The sequence below is a fragment of the Scyliorhinus canicula genome, chromosome 21 (genome assembly GCF_902713615.1).
Source record: "Scyliorhinus canicula chromosome 21, sScyCan1.1, whole genome shotgun sequence".
NCBI lineage: Eukaryota > Metazoa > Chordata > Chondrichthyes > Carcharhiniformes > Scyliorhinidae > Scyliorhinus > Scyliorhinus canicula.
Genome location: NC_052166.1, coordinates 57,998,521 through 58,018,423, shown reverse-complemented (window position 1 = coordinate 58,018,423; position 19,903 = coordinate 57,998,521). Strand labels below are relative to the sequence as shown.

Below are 19,903 nucleotides of genomic sequence, written 5' to 3'. Positions count from 1 at the left end.
CAGGTGGACTGGGAAAATCAAGTTAGTAATGGATCCCAAGAACAGGAATTTGTGGAATGTCTAGGCGATGTTTCTTTTGGAACAGCTTGTGAAAGAGCTTACTAGGGAACAGGCAATTCTGGATTTGGTGATGTGCAATGAGGCAGACTTGATTAGGGAACTTAAGGTGAAGGTACCCTCAGGGAGCAGTGACCACAATATGATAGAATTTACCCTGCAATTTGAGAGGGAGAAGCTGCAATCCGATGTAATGGTATTACAATTAAATAAGGGTAACTACAAAGACATGAGGGAGGAGCTGGCCAGAGTTGATTGGAAAAGAAGCCTAGCAGGGAAGACTGGAACAGCAATGGCAGTGGTTTTTGGGAATTATTTGGCAGGCACAACAGAAATTCATCCCAAGGAGGAGGAAGCATGCTAAGGGGAGGACAAGGCATCCATGGCTGATGAGGAAAGTTAAGGAGAGCTAAAGAAAAAGCATACAAAGAGGTGAGGATTATTGGGAAGCCAGCGGATTGGGAAGCCTGTAAAAGCGCGCAGAGGACAACTGAAAAAGTAACAAGGGGGGAGAAGGTGAAGTATGAGTGCCAGCTAGCTGGTAATATAAAAGAAGATAGGAAGAGGTTTTTTTCAATATATAAAAGGGAAGAGAGAGGCAAAAATAGACATTGGACCACTGGAAAATGTGGCTGGAGAAGTAATAATAGGAAACAAAGAAATGGCAGACAAACTGAAGAGTTACTTTGCATCAGTTTTCACGGTGGAAGACACCAGTGGGATGCCAGAGCGCCAGGAGAACCAGGGGGCAGAGGTGAGTGCAGTGACCATTACTAAGAAGGTTCTGGGGAAACAAAGGTCTGAAGGTGGATAAATCACCTGGACCGGATGGACTACATCCCAGAGTTCTAAAAGAGATAGCTCAGGAGATTGTGGAGGCATTGGTGATCTTTCAGGAATCACTGGAGGCAGGAAGGGGCCCAGAGGACTGGAAAGTGGCTAATATAACACCCCTGTTTAAGAAGGGAGGGAGGCAGAAGACAGGAAATTATAGGCCGGTTAGTCTGACTTCGGTCATTGATAAGATTTTAGCGTCCATTATTAAAGATAAGATCGTGGCGTACTTGGAAGTGCATGATAAAATAGGACTGAGTCAGCAAGGCTTCGTCAAGGGGACGTCACATCTGACAAATCTGTTAGAGTTCTTTTAGGAAGTAATACGGAAGGTAGATAAAGCAGAACCAGTGGACTTGATTTATTTCGATTTCCAGAAGGCCTTTGACAAGGTGCCGCATGGAACATAAGAACATAAGAACTAGGAGCAGGAGTAGGCCATCTGGCCCCTCGAGCCTGCTCCGCCATTCAATTAGATCATGGCTCATCTTTTGTGGACTCAGCTCCACTTTCCGGCCCGAACACCATAACCCTTAATCCCTTTATTCTTCAAAAAACTATCTATCTTTACCTTAAAAACATGTAATGAAGGAGCCTCAACTGCTTCACTGGGCAAGGAATTCCATAGATTCACAACCCTTTGGGTGAAGAAGTTCCTCCTAAACTCAGCCCTAAATCTACTTCCCCTTATTTTGAGGCTATGTCCCCTAGTTCTGCTGTCACCCGCCAGTGGAAACAACCTGCCCGCATCTATCCTATCTATTCCCTTCATAATTTTAAATGTTTCTATAAGATCCCCCCTCATCCTTCTAAATTCCAACGAGTACAGTCCCAGTCTACTCAACCTCACCTCATAATCCAACCCCTTCAGCTCTGGGATTAACCTAGTGAATCTCCTCTGCACACCCTCCAGCGCCAGTACGTCCTTTCTCAAGTAAGGAGACCAAAACTGAACACAATACTCCAGGTGTGGCCTCACTAACACCTTATACAATTGCAACATAACATCCCTAGTCTTAAACTCCATCCCTCTAGCAATGAAGGACAAAATTCCATTTGCCTTCTTAATCACCTGTTGCACTTGTAAACCAACCTTCTGTGACTCATGCACTAGCACACCCAAGTCTCTCTGAACAGCGGCATGCGTTAATATTTTATCGTTTAAATAATAATCCCGTTTGCTGTTATTCCTACCAAAATGGATAACCTCACATTTGTCAACATTGTATTCCATCTGCCAGACCCTAGCCCATTCACTTAACCTATCCAAATCCCTCTGCAGACTTCCAGTATCCTCTGCACTTTTCGCTTTACCACTCATCTTAGTGTCATCTGCAAACTTGGACACATTGCCCTTGGTCCCCAACTCCAAATCATCTATGTAAATTGTGAACAATTGTGGGCCCAACATGGATCCCTGAGGGACACCACTAGCTACTGATTGCCAACCAGAGAAACACCCATTAATCCCAACTCTTTGCTTTCTATTAATTAACCAATCCTCTATCCATGCTCCAATCCTCTATCCATGGGAGACTGTTAAATAAGTTAAGAGCATTGGTGTTAAGGGTAAGATCCTGGCATGGATCGAGGATTGGCTGACTGGCAGAAGACAGAGAGTGGGGATAAAGGGGTCTTTTTCAGGATGGCAGCTGGTAACTAGTGGTGTATCTCAGGGGTCGGTGCTGGGACCACAACTTTTCACAATGTACGTTAATGATCTGGAGGAAGGAACTGAAGGCATGGTTGCTAAGTTTGCAGATGATGTAAAGATCTGTAGAGGGTCAGGTAGTATTGAAGAAGCAGGCGGGCTGCAGAAGGCCTTGGACAGGCTAGGAGAGTGGGCAAAGAAGTGGCAGATGGAATACAATGTGGAAAAGTGTGAGGTTTTGCACTTTGGAAGGAGAAATGGAGGCTTCGACTATTTTCTAAATGGGGAGATGCTTAGGGAATCAGAAGCACAAAGGTATTGGGAGTCCTTATTCACGATTCTCTTAAGGTTAACGTGCAGGTTCAGTCGGCAGTTAGGAAGACAAATTTAATGTTAGCATTCATGTCGAGAGGACTAGAATACAAGATCAGGGATGCACTTCTGAGGCTATATAAGGAGTATTGTGAGCAGTTTTGGGCCCCGTATTTAAGGAAGGATGTGCTGGACTTGGAAAAGGTCCAGAGGAGGTTCAAAAGATGATTCCTGGAATGAAGAGCTTGTCGTATGAGGAACGGTTGAGGACTCTGGGTCTGTACTCATGGAGTTTAGAAGGATGAGGGGGGGTCTTATTGAAACTTACAAGGTACTGCGAGGCCTGGATAGAGTGGAAGTGGAGAGAATGTTTCCACTTGTAGGAAAAACTAGAAGAAGAGGACACAATCTCAGAGTAAAGGGATGATATTTTAAAACAGAGATGAGGAGGAATTTCTTCAGCCAGAGGGTGGTGAATCTGTGGAACGCTTTGCCGCAGAAGGCTGTGGAGGCCAAATCACTGAGAGTCTTTAAGACAGGGATAGATAGGTCTTGATCAATAAAGGGATCAGGGGTTATGGGGAGAAGGCAGGAGAATGGGGATGAGAAAAATATCAGCCATGATTGAATGGTGGAGCAGACTTGATGGGCCGAGTGGCCTAATTCTGCTCCTATGTCTTATGGTTTTTATGGTCATGGTTATGGTCATCGGATTCAATAGCCTATTCTCGCTTTCCCACCCCAGTTATCCTTTGATCCCCTTTGACCTAAGTGCTATAGAACATAGAACAGTACAGCACAGAACAGGCCCTTCGGCCCTCGATGTTGTGCCGAGCAATGATCACCCTACTTAAACCCACGTAACCCGGTAACCAACAATCCCCCCATTAACCTTACACTACGGGCAATTTATCATGGCCAATCCACCTAACCCGCACATCTTTGGACTGTGGGAGGAAACCGGAGCACCCGGAGGAAACCCACGCACACACGGGGAGGACGTGCAGACTCCACACAGACAGTGACCCAGCCGGGAATCGAACCTGGGAACACTGGAGCTGTGAAGCATTGATGCTAACCACCATGCTACCGTGAGGCCCCATATCTAACTGCTTCTTCAAAACATACAATGTTTTTGCCTCAACTACTTCCTGAGGTAACAAATTCCACCGGCTCACCACTGTCTGGGTGAAGACATTTCTCCTCATCTCAGTCCTCAATGGTCTTCTCTGTATCCTCAGACTGTGACTCCTGGGCCGGGATTCTCCCCTACCCGGCGGGGCGGAGGGGTCCCAACGTAGCGGAGTGGCGCCAACCACTCCGGCGTCGGGCATCCCCAAAGGTGCGGACTGGCGCCAAAACCTCGCCAACGGCCTTTGGCGGCCGGCGTCGGGGCTGGCCGAAAGGCCTTCGCCGGTTCGCGCATGCGCCGGTGCGTCAGAGGCCGCTGACGTCACCACCGGCGCATGCGCGGTAGGGGGTCTCTTCCGCTACCGCCATGGTGGAGGCCGTGGCGGCGGCGGAAGAAAAAGAGTGCCCCCATGGCACTGGCCCGCCCGCCGATCGGTGGGCCCCGATCACGAGCCAGGCCACCGTGGGGGCACCCCCCAGGGTCCGATCACCCAGCGCCCCGGCCACGGCAGGGGCAGGATTTACGCCGGCCCCCGGCGATTCTCCGACCCTGCAGGGGGTCGGAGAATTCCGCCCCTGGTTCTGGACACACCCACCATCGGGAACATCCTTCCTGCATCTACCCTGTCTAGTCTTGTTAGAATATTATAAGTTTCTATCAGGTACCCCCTCATTCTTCTGAACTCCAGCGAATACAATCCTAACCGATTCATCCTCTCCTCATACATCAGTCCCGCCATCCCAGGAATCATACAAGTGTTTGTGCTGTAGAATTGTTGACGTTATTTAAACATAAAATTTTCCTATCTGATGTTCTCCTGGAACGAGAATGCAACTTTGAATCATAGAGGGAGTTTAAAGAACAACATTTTCCATCTAATATTCTCCTGAAAGGAGAATGTAGCTTTGAATCTTCTAGGGAGTTTAAAGAACAACATTTTCCCATCTGATATTCTCCTGAAAGGAGAAGGCAACTTTGAATTAAAGAAGGAGTTTAAAGAGTGCAGTTATCCATTGGTTATGTGCCACTGCTCATTTGGAACCAGCATTTCTTTTTACAGAGAGACTAATGTATGTTTGTTCTCTTTCAGCATTTCCAAGAAGGGAGAAGGGCGCAGCAACATATAGAAAGCTGTTGGAAACAACTTGAGGCAGTAAGTTTGATACTCATTTCACATTTGGTGCATACTTGGTTACTAGGCAGTATATCACTTCTCATTGTCACCAAGAATTAACTTGGTTTTTGTTATGCCACCATCTACAGAGGTATATTTAAAATTAACTCAACAACTGTTTATGATGGTTTTTAACATTCTGTTCAGAACATTCAATGCTACCTAACTTGAGATACATCTTTTTATTCCTGCTAAAGATTGTGGGCAAATGATTTTCAGTTCTTATATACGGAAGTCAGTTTTCATATAACATCCTAATTTCTGTAATGGAATTGATATCTAACAGAATGAAGTTTACCCAGAAACTGAGAATCCTTCATCACCCAATTTCGCCTGTGATGTTTTAGTGGTGGTGAGATGCCTTGGGGAGGGGACTGGCCAGGCGCAAGAATGCATCACAACAACTGAAGTAACTTGAAGTAAAGTGAATGTGAAAGTGAACATTGCCACGGACTCCTTAGCTCAGTTGTCACATGGCGTGGTTCAGATTGGTGCCGGTTCCTGTTCCGGCTGGGGTGAATTCAGAAGTTACCCGATCTGTGGTAGACATTGTGGCCAACCTACCTTGGGCAGCAAACTCAATAAGGAGTAGATAAAAATAGAGAAATCTGGCGCTCACTTTGCGGAAGAAAGAATATTCTGTCCTCTATCCCAAATTAACTGTTATCAGAAGTACTGTGTTGTATGTGAAGTAGAAAATGTTTCCAATTTTAATGACTAGCATCAAAATGTATACATATATTGAAAACTGGCAGAGCTGGACTGGATTGCTCCTCTTAATTCCAAATTATATTCTCTCATAGAGCAAAAGGAGGTTTGAGAGAGATTGTAAAGAAGCAGAACGAGCTCAATTCCATTTTGAGAAAATGGATAATGACATCAACGTAACAAAGGCTGATGTGGAGAAGGTATGCTGAAAGTGGCTAACAAAATAGTTCAAAGTTGCTGACATATGTCTAGTCACCTGCCCTGTGGTTTAAAGATTGACAAACTTTACTTTTTTAAAAGCATATGTAATTTTGGAACGAATACCCTCCAATTTCTTGTGACAAGTGATAGATGAGGAATACTTTTGTCAAAATTACTTTCTGCTCATTTTTTACACAGCTGAAATAATAGTTAAATTGAAATGATGTATTTATTGGCAAAATTGCATTCTCAAGTGCCAGGCAATTATCATCTCCAATGAGAAAGAATCTAACCATCTCATTATGCTACAAGGTGTACTGAATGATTAATAGCTAGGAATGACAGGCCGACTGTGACCTACAGATTCAGAGTTTAGTATAGTGGAGTTCTGAGAATGATTACATTTCTGTAATTGAACTTGGACTTTAGGCCATCTTCAACTTTGGACTTGTATGTTGTTCCTGACAATATTACATGAGTGTGAAAAGAACACTGTTGTCAGCCTCCTTTATCACAGCCAGCAGGAGATGGATTCACCAGAAGTTATTGAAGCAAATATGTTCCATGGTTCCAAAATGGGAGTTCAAGAGGTACATTTAGGTTTTTTGGATTGTAAATATATTTTTTTATTCCACAGCAGTTTGGCTTTCATTAAAGGATATTCAAAGTATTTAAAATTGGGGCAGCAGGGTAGCATGGTGGTTAGCATAAATGCTTCACAGCTCTAGGGTCCCAGGTTCGATTCCCGGCTGGTTCACTGTCTGTGTGGAGTCTGCACGTCCTTCCCCTGTGTGCGTGGGTTTCCTCCGGGTGCTCCGGTTTCCTCCCACAGTCCAAAGATGTGCGGGTTAGGTGGATTGGCCATGCTCAATTGCCCGTAGTGTCCTAATAAAAAAGTAAGGTTAAGGGGGGGGGGGGGGGGTTGTTGGGTTACGGGTATAGGGTGGATACGTGTGTTGAGTAGGGTGATCATGGCTCGGCACAACGTTGAGGGCCGAAGGGCCTGTTCTGTGCTGTATTGTTCTATGTTCTATGTTCTATTTGACACTTTGGAAGTGTTTAGCCAACTATTCCTGTTGGTGTGATGTTTTCTATCTAAATAGCTGTTCAGTGTAAAATAAATGGGGATCAAGAGTAACCTAAAATAAACATGTGAGTGAGGGTATTTTTGTAGTGCCTGCAGCAATTATTTGGTTTCTACATGGAAATTACTGCACAGAAATGGGCCATTTGTCCATATTGGCATTTGCTCTCCACACAAGTAAGTAGTTCCAATTGTGTTAACCCACCCTCTTCCCAATATTCCTTCAATCCATTTTCCTTCATCCACCAATTTAAATAAATGTGAGGCAATAAGTTAATCCATAATCATTTAGAAATGAAAATGGGTCTTTGCCGAGTTTCTCCTTCAGCTGTATCATCCCCTGATTGGTGCCTCGGCTTTTATTTTATTTTAAATGTTTTTCCTCTACTCAAAAAACATTTGCCTCACATTGCTTCCCCATTTGTCCTGTTTATTACTACCTTGATGCAACGCCAGGTGTTGCAAAATCTCAGGAACACAAATGATTGGAGAAAAGCAAATTACTGCGGATGCTGGAATCTGAAACGAAAGGGAAAATGCTGGAAAATCTCAGCAAGTAGATGAAAAAGGCTAGTTGTCCACTAGTTTAAAAGGTAAAACAAAAAATGGATTGGGAGGATTCAGTGTCTCCGAGGCATTTCTAAAATTGAAAGAAATCTGTTTGTAAATTTTATTTTGTAATGATGGCTTCTGCATGATGTTATTCACCATTCATCAGCTATCAGTAACAGGGCTCAAATTCCCAACCATGTTGTACTTGTATGTAATCCAAATTTCCAATCATTTGTAACGAAAGGCAAAATGCTGGAAAATGTCAGCAAGTCTGACAGCATCTGTAGGGAGAGAAAAGAGCTAGCTTTTCGAGTCTGATGACTCTTTGTCAAAGATCCAATAAATTTACTTGGCTGGCAATTCCACCCACAAACCCGTGCTCACTTATTTTATTTAGTGAAGTTAATTGCACAGCGCAATTGTCCAGGGGAAGCTAGCTCTTCTGGACAATTGCTGGGTAAACTCTTACCTGGGAAATTCCAAGAAGGATCCCCCTGCGCATCTTTGGGCATGCCCCCAAATCTGACGCGGGGGAGCCAGGAAGTTACAGGCCAATGACTCAATTTATACAAAAACGATTAAAAAGGGAGAGAACATTTAAAGGTACTTGAGTAGGGAACAGAGAATTTCAACAAGAATTGAAAAAGGAACAGGAATTTCAGATAAAAATTGGCTGATAAGGGGGCATAACAATATGAATAATAAGATGACATATTTCCACAAAAGAAAAGGATTTGCAGCAAAAGCTGGAGTTTCTTGTCTGGATAAAAGAAATTGGAGTTCAACGGAACTTAACGTTAAAAAAGACATGCAATACATACGGGGCTAATAACACAAAGCAAAATTAAATAGAATAAATAAATAAAGAAGAAATCCCAGAGTTAGGGGCAGGGACGGAGTACAAAAATGAAAACAATACCAAAGCTATACAAATCTCTGGTTCAGATGGAGTTGGAATATTATGCCCAGTTTTAGGTTCCTTTCTTTAGAAATGATCTGAAGGCTGTGAATAGTTTTCAGAAATGATTTATGAAAATTATACCAGTAATGAGAGGCTCCAGTAATTAAAAGAAATTTGAGAGACTGCGCTGTATTGAAATGTAACCAAAGTAGTGCATCATCTAAGTCAGTGTCTGGAGAGTCGAGTGAGTTTGAAAGGGTTATCATAATGCATGGAATGTGGAACAACATGACAAAACACTGAGGACAGTGTTTGATAACTGCACATGTCTAGAATATCTCATCCATGCTGTGTCTCAAATAATGCCTTTATTTTATGCTAAGCCCCATGTGACCATACCCACAAAAATGTAGAACTAGCTTAGATTTAGAGTGAACTTCTGTGAATGTGTGCAAATTATATTTAATAGTTTAGGTTTACACACTTTTTCCTTTAAGAATTTACAGATTTGTAGCTATGTTAACAAAATTTATCTCTTGAGAATTACAATATCAGTTGTGAAAAATTGATGAACCTAAATACTGAAGAAGGGCGGCACGGAGGGACAGTGGTTAGCACTGCTGCCTCATAACGCCAGGGACCCGAGTTCAATTCCAGCCTCGGGTGACTCTCTGGGTAGAGTTTGCACATTCTCCCCATGTCTGTGTGGATTTACTCTGGTTTCCCTCCACAGTCCAAAGATGTGCAGGTTAGGTGGATTGGCCTGCTATAACCTGCCTGTTTACCACTTGCTGGGGCCTAATGGCAATCCCACAATCCTTTGGGAGTATGAGCTTCCCCAATGAGGGGGGCGGAGAAATCATTAGCAGATTCCCTGCATAAATAAAGCTGGTCAGTTTGGAACCAGCTAGAGAGGGGTGAGCAGCAAGGGAGTTGCTGCTGCTGTTGTGAATATATGTTATTGTAAACAAATGTTATTTCTTTCTATCCTTCACCTCATGCTGGATTCTTCGTGGCCTTCACAAAATTGCCCCTTAATGCCCAAAAGGTTAGGTGGGGTTATGTGGATAGAATGGGGGGATTGGGCCTAGGATAGGGTCCTCTTTCAGAGGGTCGGTGCAGACTCGTTGGGCTGAATATCCTCCTGCACTGTAGGGAATCTATAATTCACTGACGTAACGCAACCAAGTATTCAAAGCTCTTTGTGCAAATTATATTTCTAGTTCCTGCCAAATACCACCTGAAGAAAAATAAGATTATTTTTTAAAAGCTGCAAAAGTATTCAAAATGTTGAAGCCATTAATATTAACATTTAATATTTGTAAGGCAGATTTACAAGTAAACAATTGCTAAATGTTTACATGTTAATATTGTGTACTTTTAAAATTTGAAGTGCAACAGTCTTTTAAATAAAACAGTAATTTCTATCAATCAACTTTTAGATTTGAGATGAAGACTTCCTTATTCTTTTACTTAAATCAACTCTTTGAAATATTGGTCGACCGTTGGGCTGATAGCATTTGTTTTACTATTAATATTTTGTAACGAGTGCAGTAGTTGTTCAACATTTCAACAATTTGAAGAAAATTGGGATAATGTTCCAGCAGGGTTACATTTGTTTGTGCACCACCAAGAGATCATAGAATCAGAGAATTTGTACTGCAGAAAGAGGTCTATTTAAGCCCACGCCTCCATCCTATCCCCATAACCCAGTAGCCCCACCTAACCTTTTGGACACTAAGGGACAATTTAACACGGCCAATCCACCTAACCTGCTCATCTTTGGACTGTGAGAGGAAACTGGAGCACCCGGAGGAAACCCACGCAGACACTGAGAGAATGTGCCAACTCCACACAGTCACCAAAGGCCGGAATTGAACCCGGGACCCTGGAGCTGTGAGGCAGCGGTGCTAACCACGGTGCCGCCCCCATGGTTCCTATAAATTGATTTTAAGATTCGAGTTATCCATGGGGCCACTCGATCATCCGTGTCATCAGAATTTATCACTAAGGAAGTCTTTGAAAATCATGCTGTGATCAGACAACGTCAGCATGGAAAGAGAAATAGTGTTTGATAAATTTGAGTTTTTGAAGATGTAACTAATCAATTAGAGAAAGGCAACCAGTAAAGGTAGTTTACTTGGCTTTCTAAAAGGCATTCAAGAAGATGCCAATACACAAGATAAAGGCTGATGGAATTGCGATAGAAGATGGGTTAACTGACAAGAAGAAGAGAGTAGGGATAAATTGGGAACTTTCAAGGTGGCAAGTTGTGGCTAGTGAGTGCTGCAAGGATCAGTGATAGGGCCTCAGCTGCATAGAATCTGTGTTAATGTATCTTATAGTTTGCTAATGATGCAAAGCGTAGTGAGAATCTAGGTCAAGAGGCTGCAAAAGAGATATAGAGAGGCAAAGTGAGCAGACAGCAAGTTGGCAGATGGAATCTAAGATGGGAAGTGTGAGACAATCCACTTGGGTGATAAGAATAGAAAAGCTGAATACTTTTGAAAAGGTGTGGAATTTGTAAATGCTGATGTTCAAGGGACTTGGGTGTGCTTGAACAATAAACACAGACAGTTAGCATGCAGGTACAGTAAACAGTTAAGAAGTTAAATAGTATTGGTCTATATTGCAAGCAGATTAAAGTACAATAGTGTAATGAACTCCAATTGGCTTTATTGGTTGGCCAACTGGAGTATGAGCTCCCTCAATGATAGCTAATTGAGGGGGCCCATATAATCACCTGTAGGCTTTGTGAGCAGTCTAAGTTGACTGGACTGCTAGCATCACTGTTTGTAGCTGCTCGTGTAATATCGTTATTGTAAATAAATATTGGTGTGGTGACGGAACTCCTGCCTCCCGTAGATTACTACAGTGGCGATGAGGTAAACTACGAATTTTGCGGAAACCAGCTAACCCACTCGGAGGGTAAGCCTTGCCATTTCAAAAATGCCGTTTCTTGGGAGGTTAGAGGCATTCGACCCGCCTATTGAGGACTGGTCCCAGTGGGCAGCACGGTAGCATGGTGGTTAGCATAAATGCTTCACAGCTCCAGGGTCCCAGGTTCGATTCCCGGCTGGGTCACTGTCTGTGTGGAGTCTACACGTCCTCCCCTTGTGTGCGTGGGTTTCCTCCGGGTGCTCCGGTTTCCTCCCACAGTCCAAAGATGTGCGGGTTAGGTGGATTGGCCATGCTAAATTGCCCGTAGTGTCCTAAAAAGTAAGGTTAAGGGGGGGGTTGTTAGGTTACGGGTATAGGGTGGACACGTGGGTTTGAGTAGGGTGATCATTGCTCGGCACAACATCGAGGGCCGAAGGGCCTGTTCTGTGCTGTACTGTTCTATGTGGAGAGAATGTGTTACTTCTTCCGGGCAAATGATATACTGACGGACAAAAAGAGACGGCTTATCCTGCTGTCGGCGTGCAGACCATCCGCTTTCGCCATTATACAATAGGGCAGCACGGTAGCATGGTGGTTAGCATAAATGCTTCACAGCTCCAGGGTCCCAGGTTCGATTCCCGGCTGGGTCACTGTCTGTGCGGAGTCTGCACGTCCTCCCCGTGTGTGCGTGGGTTTTCTCCGGGTGCTCCAGTTTCCTCCCACAGTCCAAAGATGTGCGGGTTAGGTGGATTGGCCAGGCTAAATTGCCCGTAGTGTCCTAAAAAGTAAGGTTAAGGGGGGGGGGGGGGTTGTTGGGTTACGGGTATAGGGTGGATACGTGGGTTTGAGTAGGGTGATCATTGCTCGGCACAACATCGAGGGTCGAAGGGCCTGTTCTGTGCTGTACTGTTCTATGTTTTATGTATACGCATTCTGACTTATCCCAATGCACCGGACACAAAAACTTTCCAAGAAGTAACGGAATTGGTGAAAGAGCACCACGACACAAAACCACCCCTCATTTGGCGTAGGTACAGATTCTACACAACGAAGCGGGAAGACAGGGAGTCAGTCACAAATTTCTTGACCCGCCTGAGAAGGCTGGCGGAAAAATGTGAGTTCGGCCCGATGCTAAATGAAATGCTTCGGGACCGGTTAGTGTGTGGTATAAACGACCTCACAATACAGAAACGCCTGTTGGAGGAAACAGAGCTAGACTGCAGGCAGGCGTTACAGCTCGCATTGTCCCTAGAAAAGGCAGCAAGTGGGGCGCAGGAACTACAGGGCACGCCAATGGAGGTAGATACCTGTGAGAGGGACTACCACAACGGGTCCTGCTACCAGATAGCTGCTCTCAGGAAAAACCTGAGGAATAGAGGGAAAAAGGAAAACCCCAGAACTGCCCCCAAGTCTGCCAGGACTAACTGGAGACAGAGGGTAGTACCGGCTGAGGCTCCTCCAAGAGAGAAGGACCGTTTCTGGCACCAGACAGAGTGGGGTAACAACGACAGAAACCCTAGAAGGAGGTGGCAAAAGAGGAATAGCAGGTGGGGACGCAGGGAAGTACACAACCTAGACGCCCCATCCTCCTCTGAAGGGGAAAAATTATATAATATTACAACGAAGAAAGCAGAACTCATTAGGATTACCCCACGGGTGAACGGGCGGCCGACAATAATGGAAATAGACACGGGTGCGGCCATATCAGTAATGGGAGTGGCAGCATTTAGAAAAATCAAAGATGGACTCCAGCCACTAACCCTAACAAAAACATCGACGAAACTTAAAATCTACACGGGGGAACCCCTGGAAGTTCTAGGCACGACTCGTGTACCTGTGGAGTATGAGAAACAATTGCTCAGATTACCGTTGACGATAGTAGAGGGCTCCGGACCGAGCTTAATTGGACGGAACTGGCTGAAAGACCTAAAATTAGATTGGATGAAAATTTTCCAGAGTGGAAGCGGGCAGTTGAGTGGAGTGCTCCAAAAATACCTGGAGGTCTTCCAGGAAGGTTTGGGGGAAATTATAGGCGCCAAAGCAACTTTGCACGTGGACCCAGAAGCCCTTCCGAAATTTTGTAAGGCCAGGCCAGTACCTTTTGCATTAAGGAAGAAAGTAGATGACGAAATAGAAAGGTTACGGCACGACGGCATTATCAGGCCAGTACAATTTTCGGAATGGGCAGCACCGGTGGTACCAATTTTGAAGCCAGACGGCTCGATACGTGTCTGTGGAGATTTCAAACAGACAGTAAACAAATACGCACTGCTGGACAAATACCCAATCCCGAAAATAGACGACCTATATGCCAAATTGGCAGGTGGGCTTTTGTTCACGAAACTAGACATGAGCCACGCCTACCTGCAGTTAAAACTGGACAAGGGCTCCCAGAAGTTCACTACGATCAACACCCTGAAGGGCCTTTTTCGTTATACTAGGCTACCTTTTGGAGTGTCATCAGCCTGCGCTATATTCCAGCGTACGATGGAAAATATTCTGCAGGGACTACAGCAGGTGGTCAGGCGTTTCGCAAAGGCAGGCGTACGACTAAAAAGGGAAAAATGTGTTTTCCTGGCCCCACAAGTGACGTACCTGGGATATAAAGTAGACGAGTCAGGCTTACATCCATTAGAAGACCGAGTAAGGGCAATAAAAGAATCCCCAGCTCCCACCACGGTCCAGGTGTTATGATCATTTCTAGGGTTGGTAACCTATTATGGAAAATTTATAGAAAATAGGGCGTCCATCCTCAAACCCCTCCTCCAGCTACTAAAAAAGGGGCAAGAATGGAAATGGTCCACCCGCCAAAACCGAGCATTTAGGGACATTAAGGAACAGCTGTCATCCGAAAATGTCCTAGAGCATTATGACCCAAGGAAGGAGTTGGTGGTCACTTGTGATGCACCCCCCTACGGGATAGGAGCCGTCTTAGCCCATAGAGGAAGGAATGGGGAAGAACGGCCAATAGGCTATGCTTCGAGGACCTTGGCGATGGCTGAGAGGAAGTATGCACAAATCGAGAAGGACGGACTGGCGGTTATATTCGCAGTAAAAAAATTTCACCAGTATCTGTACGGGCGTAAATTCACCATAGTGACAGACCATAAGCCGTTATTAGGGTTATTAAAAGAAGACCAGTCAATACCCCCGATTGCATCAGCTAGAATCCAACGCTGGGCGTTGCTACTGGCGGCATATTGATACGTTCTGGAGCACAGACCGGGAACGCGAGTAGCACATGCAGATGCTTTGAGCAGACTTCCCCTCCCGGACACTCTGCCGCAAATACCAAAAGTAGAGGAGACAGTAATGACTCTAAATTTTTTGGACACTCTACCAATAGACGCACAACATATTCGGTTGTGGACGCAAAAAGACCCAGTTTTAGCCAAGATGAAGCATTTATTGCTAACAGGGGATCTGGAAAGACCAGTGGAACCCCAGGTGCACCCATACTGGAGCAGAAGGGACCAAATAACCATAGAAGACGGTATCCTACTATGGGGAGCCCAGGTAATCATCCCAGCTCAGGGCCAGCAGGCAATCTTAACTGAGTTACATCACGGACACCCAGGGGTGTCTAAAATGAAGATGCTAGCTCAAAGCTACGTTTGGTGGCCAGGTTTGGACACAGACATAGCAGCCTTGGTACGTCGGTGCCAGGAGTGCCAACAGGGGCAAAGAGTGCCACCAGCGGCGCCATTGCACCCGTGGGAATGGCCAGGCAGACCGTGGACCCGCCTGCATATTGACCACGCCGGCCCTTTCATGGGCTCAATGTTTTTGTTAATAGTGGACGCCCACTCCAAATGGTTGGACGTCCACCGGGTAAACACGGCAAGCACAGCATCGACAATTGAAATGCTCAGGGCCTCGTTTGCAACACATGGACTGCCGGAGGTATTGGTGTCGGACAACGGAACGGCATTCACAAGTGGGGAATTTAGAAAATTCCTGAAGGAAAATGGAGTCCGTCACATCAAAACGGCCCCTTACCATCCAGCGGCCAACGGCCTGGCAGAGCGAGCGGTCCAGACACTTAAAGCAGGACTCAAGAAGCAGCCGGCAGCGTCAATAGACACAAAGCGCTCCCGCTGGCTGTTTGATTACAGGACAACACCGCATTCCACAACGGGCATACCGCCAGCTGAACTCTTAATGGGAAGGCGGCTGCGAACGAGGCTGAGTCTCCTTTTCCCAAATTTAACGGGGAAAGTGGAGAAACAACAGGAGGCACAACGAAGGGGGCATGATAATAGTTGGCAGCAGAGACATTTCCAGGTGGGGGCACCGGTTTGGGTCAAGAATTATGGGAATGGACCAACGTGGGTCAAAGGCACGGTAGAGTTCCAAACAGGGCCCATATCCTATGAGGTTTCAATAGGAGGTAAGGTGCTGAAGAAACACCTAGACCAAATAAGGGCAGCGGAACCACACCTGGAGGCAGGCGAAGCAGGACCGCCTCAAGCTGGGATAGCCCAGACGGAAAGGATACCCACATCCCAGCCCCGAGCAATTTCTCCAGACCCCGTCATCCAGTCATCAGAGTCGGAGATGGACACACTCGACACCTCTCCCCGAGGAGGAGGAAGAACAACTTCCAAGGAGGTCGTCAAGGAAAAGACGGGCACCTATAAGGTACACCCCGTCACTTCGGAGAACGACCCGGCGGACGACACAGAGGTGACAGACCCAGACATGAGGAGCAGGAAGAAGCTCAGAGGAATGCCAGCTGGCAGGAATTCCTGGGACCTTGGGGGGAGGGGTGTAATGAACTCCAATTGGCTTTATTGGTTGGCCAATTGCAGTATGAGCTCCCTCAATGATAGCTCATTGAGGGGGCCCATATAATCACCTGTGTAGGCTTTGTGAGCAGTCTTAAGTTGACTGGACTGCTAGCAGCACTGTTTGTAGCTGCTCCTATAATATCATTATTGTAAATAAAATTGGTGTGGTGACAGAACTCCTGCCTCCCGTGGATTACTACAAATAGTACAGATGTTTTGTTACAAATGTACAGAACATTGGTGAAGACACGCCAAGAATACTGTGTACAATCTTTGTCTCCATTTTTAAGGAAGGATAGTTGCATTCGAGGCAGTACAGTGAAAGTTCACTTGATTGGGCCCTGGGATGAGAGGATTGTTCTATATTGGGAGGCTGAGTAAATTGGATCTAGAATTCCTGAAATTTAGAAGAATGAGAGGTGATCTCATTTAAACATCCAAGATTCTGAAGTGGCTTGACAGGGTCGTCACAAAGGTTATTTCCCGAGGTTGGGAAATCTACACCACGGACACAATTCTGAGGATAAAGGACTGATCATTTAGGTCCGAGATGAAGACTTCCTGATTCTTGTCCTCCAATCCTCTTACAATAAAAGCCAGCATGCAATTTGACTTTCTGATTGCTTGCTGCACCTATGTTCCTTGTACAAGCACGCCAAAATAAATTTGATTATGAACATTCACAAGTTTCACACCTATTTAAAAAAAATATGGGGCGCGATTCTCCGCTGCCCACGACGGGTCGGAGAATAGCGGGAGGGCCTTCCTGACATTTTTCCCGCCCTCCCGCTATTCTCCCCGTTTTTTACGGCGAACAGCGATTCTCTCCAGGCCGATGGGCCGAGTTCCCAGGCCTTTACGGCTGTTTTCACGAACGCTCTCACCGTTCGTGAAAACGGCCGCAAGGTGCCGTCCCGGACAACCGTGGCACCGATTGGCACGGCCGCACCACGGCCGTGCCAAGGGTGGCATGGGCCTGCGATCGGTGGGCACCGATCGCGGGCAGCGGGTCCGATACCCATGCACTATTTGTTCCTCCGCCACCCTGCAGGATCAGTCCGCGGGGCAGCTGAGGGGCATGACGGCCCGCGCATGCGCGGTTTTGACGTATCTGCGTGATGACGTCATCCGCGCATGCGCGGGCTGGAGCCGTTCAACCCGCGCACGCGCGGCTGACGTCATCGTGTGCGTCAGCCGCCGTGACGCTTGGCGCGCAGACTTAGCGACGGTCGCTAAGCCCGCGATGCCGTGCTTCACGGGGCCGTGCTGCTAGCCCCGCCCGGGGGGGAGAATCGGGTCCCGGGAGGGGGCGCGGAGGCTGCCGTGAAACTCGGCCAGTTTCACGGCAGCCTTTACGACTCGCCGCATTTGTGGAGAATCGCACCCATGGTTTTATATATATATTTAAAACTGAGATGGACAGATATTTGGTGTTGTAGGGAATCGAAGGATATGCGGAGAAGGCGGGAAAGTGGATTTGAGGCTGACTATCAGCCATGATCGTACTGAAAGATGGAGTAGGCTAGACGAGCCAAATGGTCTACTCCCCCTGTTATGTCACGTTCTTAAGCCAGGGCCATTATTTGTAATGTTAAGATAATCCATTCCCAGGTCCAATGTATTTCTATGTAAATGAGCCATAATTATATGTTTGTTTCCTCAATTTAAATGATACTCATTGAGTTTACTGTTGTCTTAGACTGTGGCATTACTGATGTCTGACTAGATTCAGTAGAGAAGAATGGAGACTGGTAGCCCTCAGTGATATGTCTGGTTTTATTTTATGGCAACACAAAGGACTATTTTAGAACCATCTATGTATCGCAATACAGTTGCTTCTTATGAGAATGCATCATGTTAGTCACTTCAGAAATGCTAATCTACGGTGTACATTAAAGGAATTATAAAAGGTTGGCCATTCTTGTCTTATCAAAGAGAATATAATAGCTGTTTTTTGGCAGACAAATAGAACAGTGACTACTTTAGTTATTTGCCCTTGGATGGTATCCCATCTATAGCAAGACCAAATTAAAGGCAGTAATAATTTGAGAATCAGAACGGTTTATTAACCAGCCATTTGCTATTGATGTATATCATATTTTTGTAAGGATGGACATAAATATTTAGTTAACCATATAGATTCTCATTTGGTAAAAGGTAATTCCTAATGAAGAAAACTTTTCTAAGTTCCGATTTTGTTTGGCATAAAATCTTGAGTTGAAAATCTGAACAAAAGGGATTTATTTCATCTGAAAGGATCCCACTTATTTGCCATCCTATATTGTGGGATGAATTTGTGTTAATGAGATTTTACCTTTATTTACTCTAGCTTTACCTGCTGTAGCAAGAGATCTTAGCCAACAAAGAGGTCACCTGCACCCAGGATCTTCTTGTGCCACTCTGTCAGTGAGTGACCTAGGGACCACTTTCCTTTCATTTTTCCTCCTGGTTCTTTCTGCCCCTCCTTTTATGTTCCAATTAATTGGGAGTCTTCTGACCTTGCTCAAAAGAAAAGCCACAGTGTGCAGATATGCATCATGCCACTTTTCTGTGGAATTAGATGGATTGTGGCACACTCTTAAGCCTCAAGCAGTGTTTGTTTACATCTATTTCTGTTTAATATGTACCCCTAAATAGATGGTGTTTGACTACAAAGATGTAGCTTTTGAAAGACTCTTTCTTGCCTCTGATTGCAATTGCTATGAATTTGACTGAATAGTTTTTTTATTCTTTCATGGGATGTGCATGTCACCGGCAGGGTCAGCATTTGTTGCTCATCATTAATTGCTCTTGAATTCTTAGGCCATTTCAGAGGACAGTTAAGAGTCAATCACATTAAATCCAGTGATATTACCACTAAGTCGTCATATCCCCTGTTTAATAGCATTATTGGGAAGATTTTCAGTGTTGAAGATTAGGGGCTGGATTCTCTGTTTTGGAGACTAACTCCCCACACTGCCATGAAAACTATGGTCTTTTACGCGCCAAAAGGCCACAGATTCCCCGTTTTGCTGGGGGCCAGCAGAGAACCGTTGTGCAGCTCACAGCTCTAGCTGCCGATACGACACCCAGCACTTCCGGGTCAGAAGCCACACATGGCACGGCGGAGGTCTGCACCGGCTACGCCATGCTCCATGGTAGACGGCCCATGGACCTGGACAAGCAAAGTAGTGCCCCACAATGGCCACTCGCGCACCCCAGACTGCCCACCCACATTGCCCCGAGCCCCGAATGAAGCCTACCCTGCCCACCGATTGGCCTTCCCCTGACTGTGGCGGCCCCAGACTGAGTCCACAGCCGTCTTACGAGGTTCCCGTACGGCTGGGACTAACCTCACCAGGTTAGAACTTCAGTTTTAGGTGTGGCTGATACGGTTCTTGCTTGCTCTTCTGAACTCCATTTTGAACCAGGATTGGTTTGCTAGTTTGATGGCAGTGTTAAAATGAGCAATGTACTGGGCCATGAGGCTACAGATTGTGGTGGTATACAATTATGTTGCTACTGATGGCCCAGAGTGCCTCCTTGATGTCCAGTATTATAATTGCTAGACCTGTTCTGAATGTATTCCATTTAGATGGTACTGGCACACAGCCGATGTGAAGATGGTACTTTGTCTCAAGGAGGACC

At 45.6% G+C, this 19,903-nt stretch overlaps 1 protein-coding gene across 11 annotated transcripts in view; it reads left to right on the top strand.

The window, feature by feature from the left end:
- Positions 1-19,903, top strand: part of LOC119955494 (formin-binding protein 1) — a 280,892-nt gene that overhangs the window by 138,620 nt on the left and 122,369 nt on the right. For all 11 annotated transcript variants that reach the window (XM_038781726.1, XM_038781734.1, XM_038781730.1 and 8 more), the window contains exons 5-6: positions 5,077-5,139; positions 5,964-6,068. In XM_038781726.1, the coding sequence (XP_038637654.1) occupies positions 5,077-5,139; positions 5,964-6,068 (168 nt within the window). The remainder of the gene's footprint in view (positions 1-5,076; positions 5,140-5,963; positions 6,069-19,903) is intronic.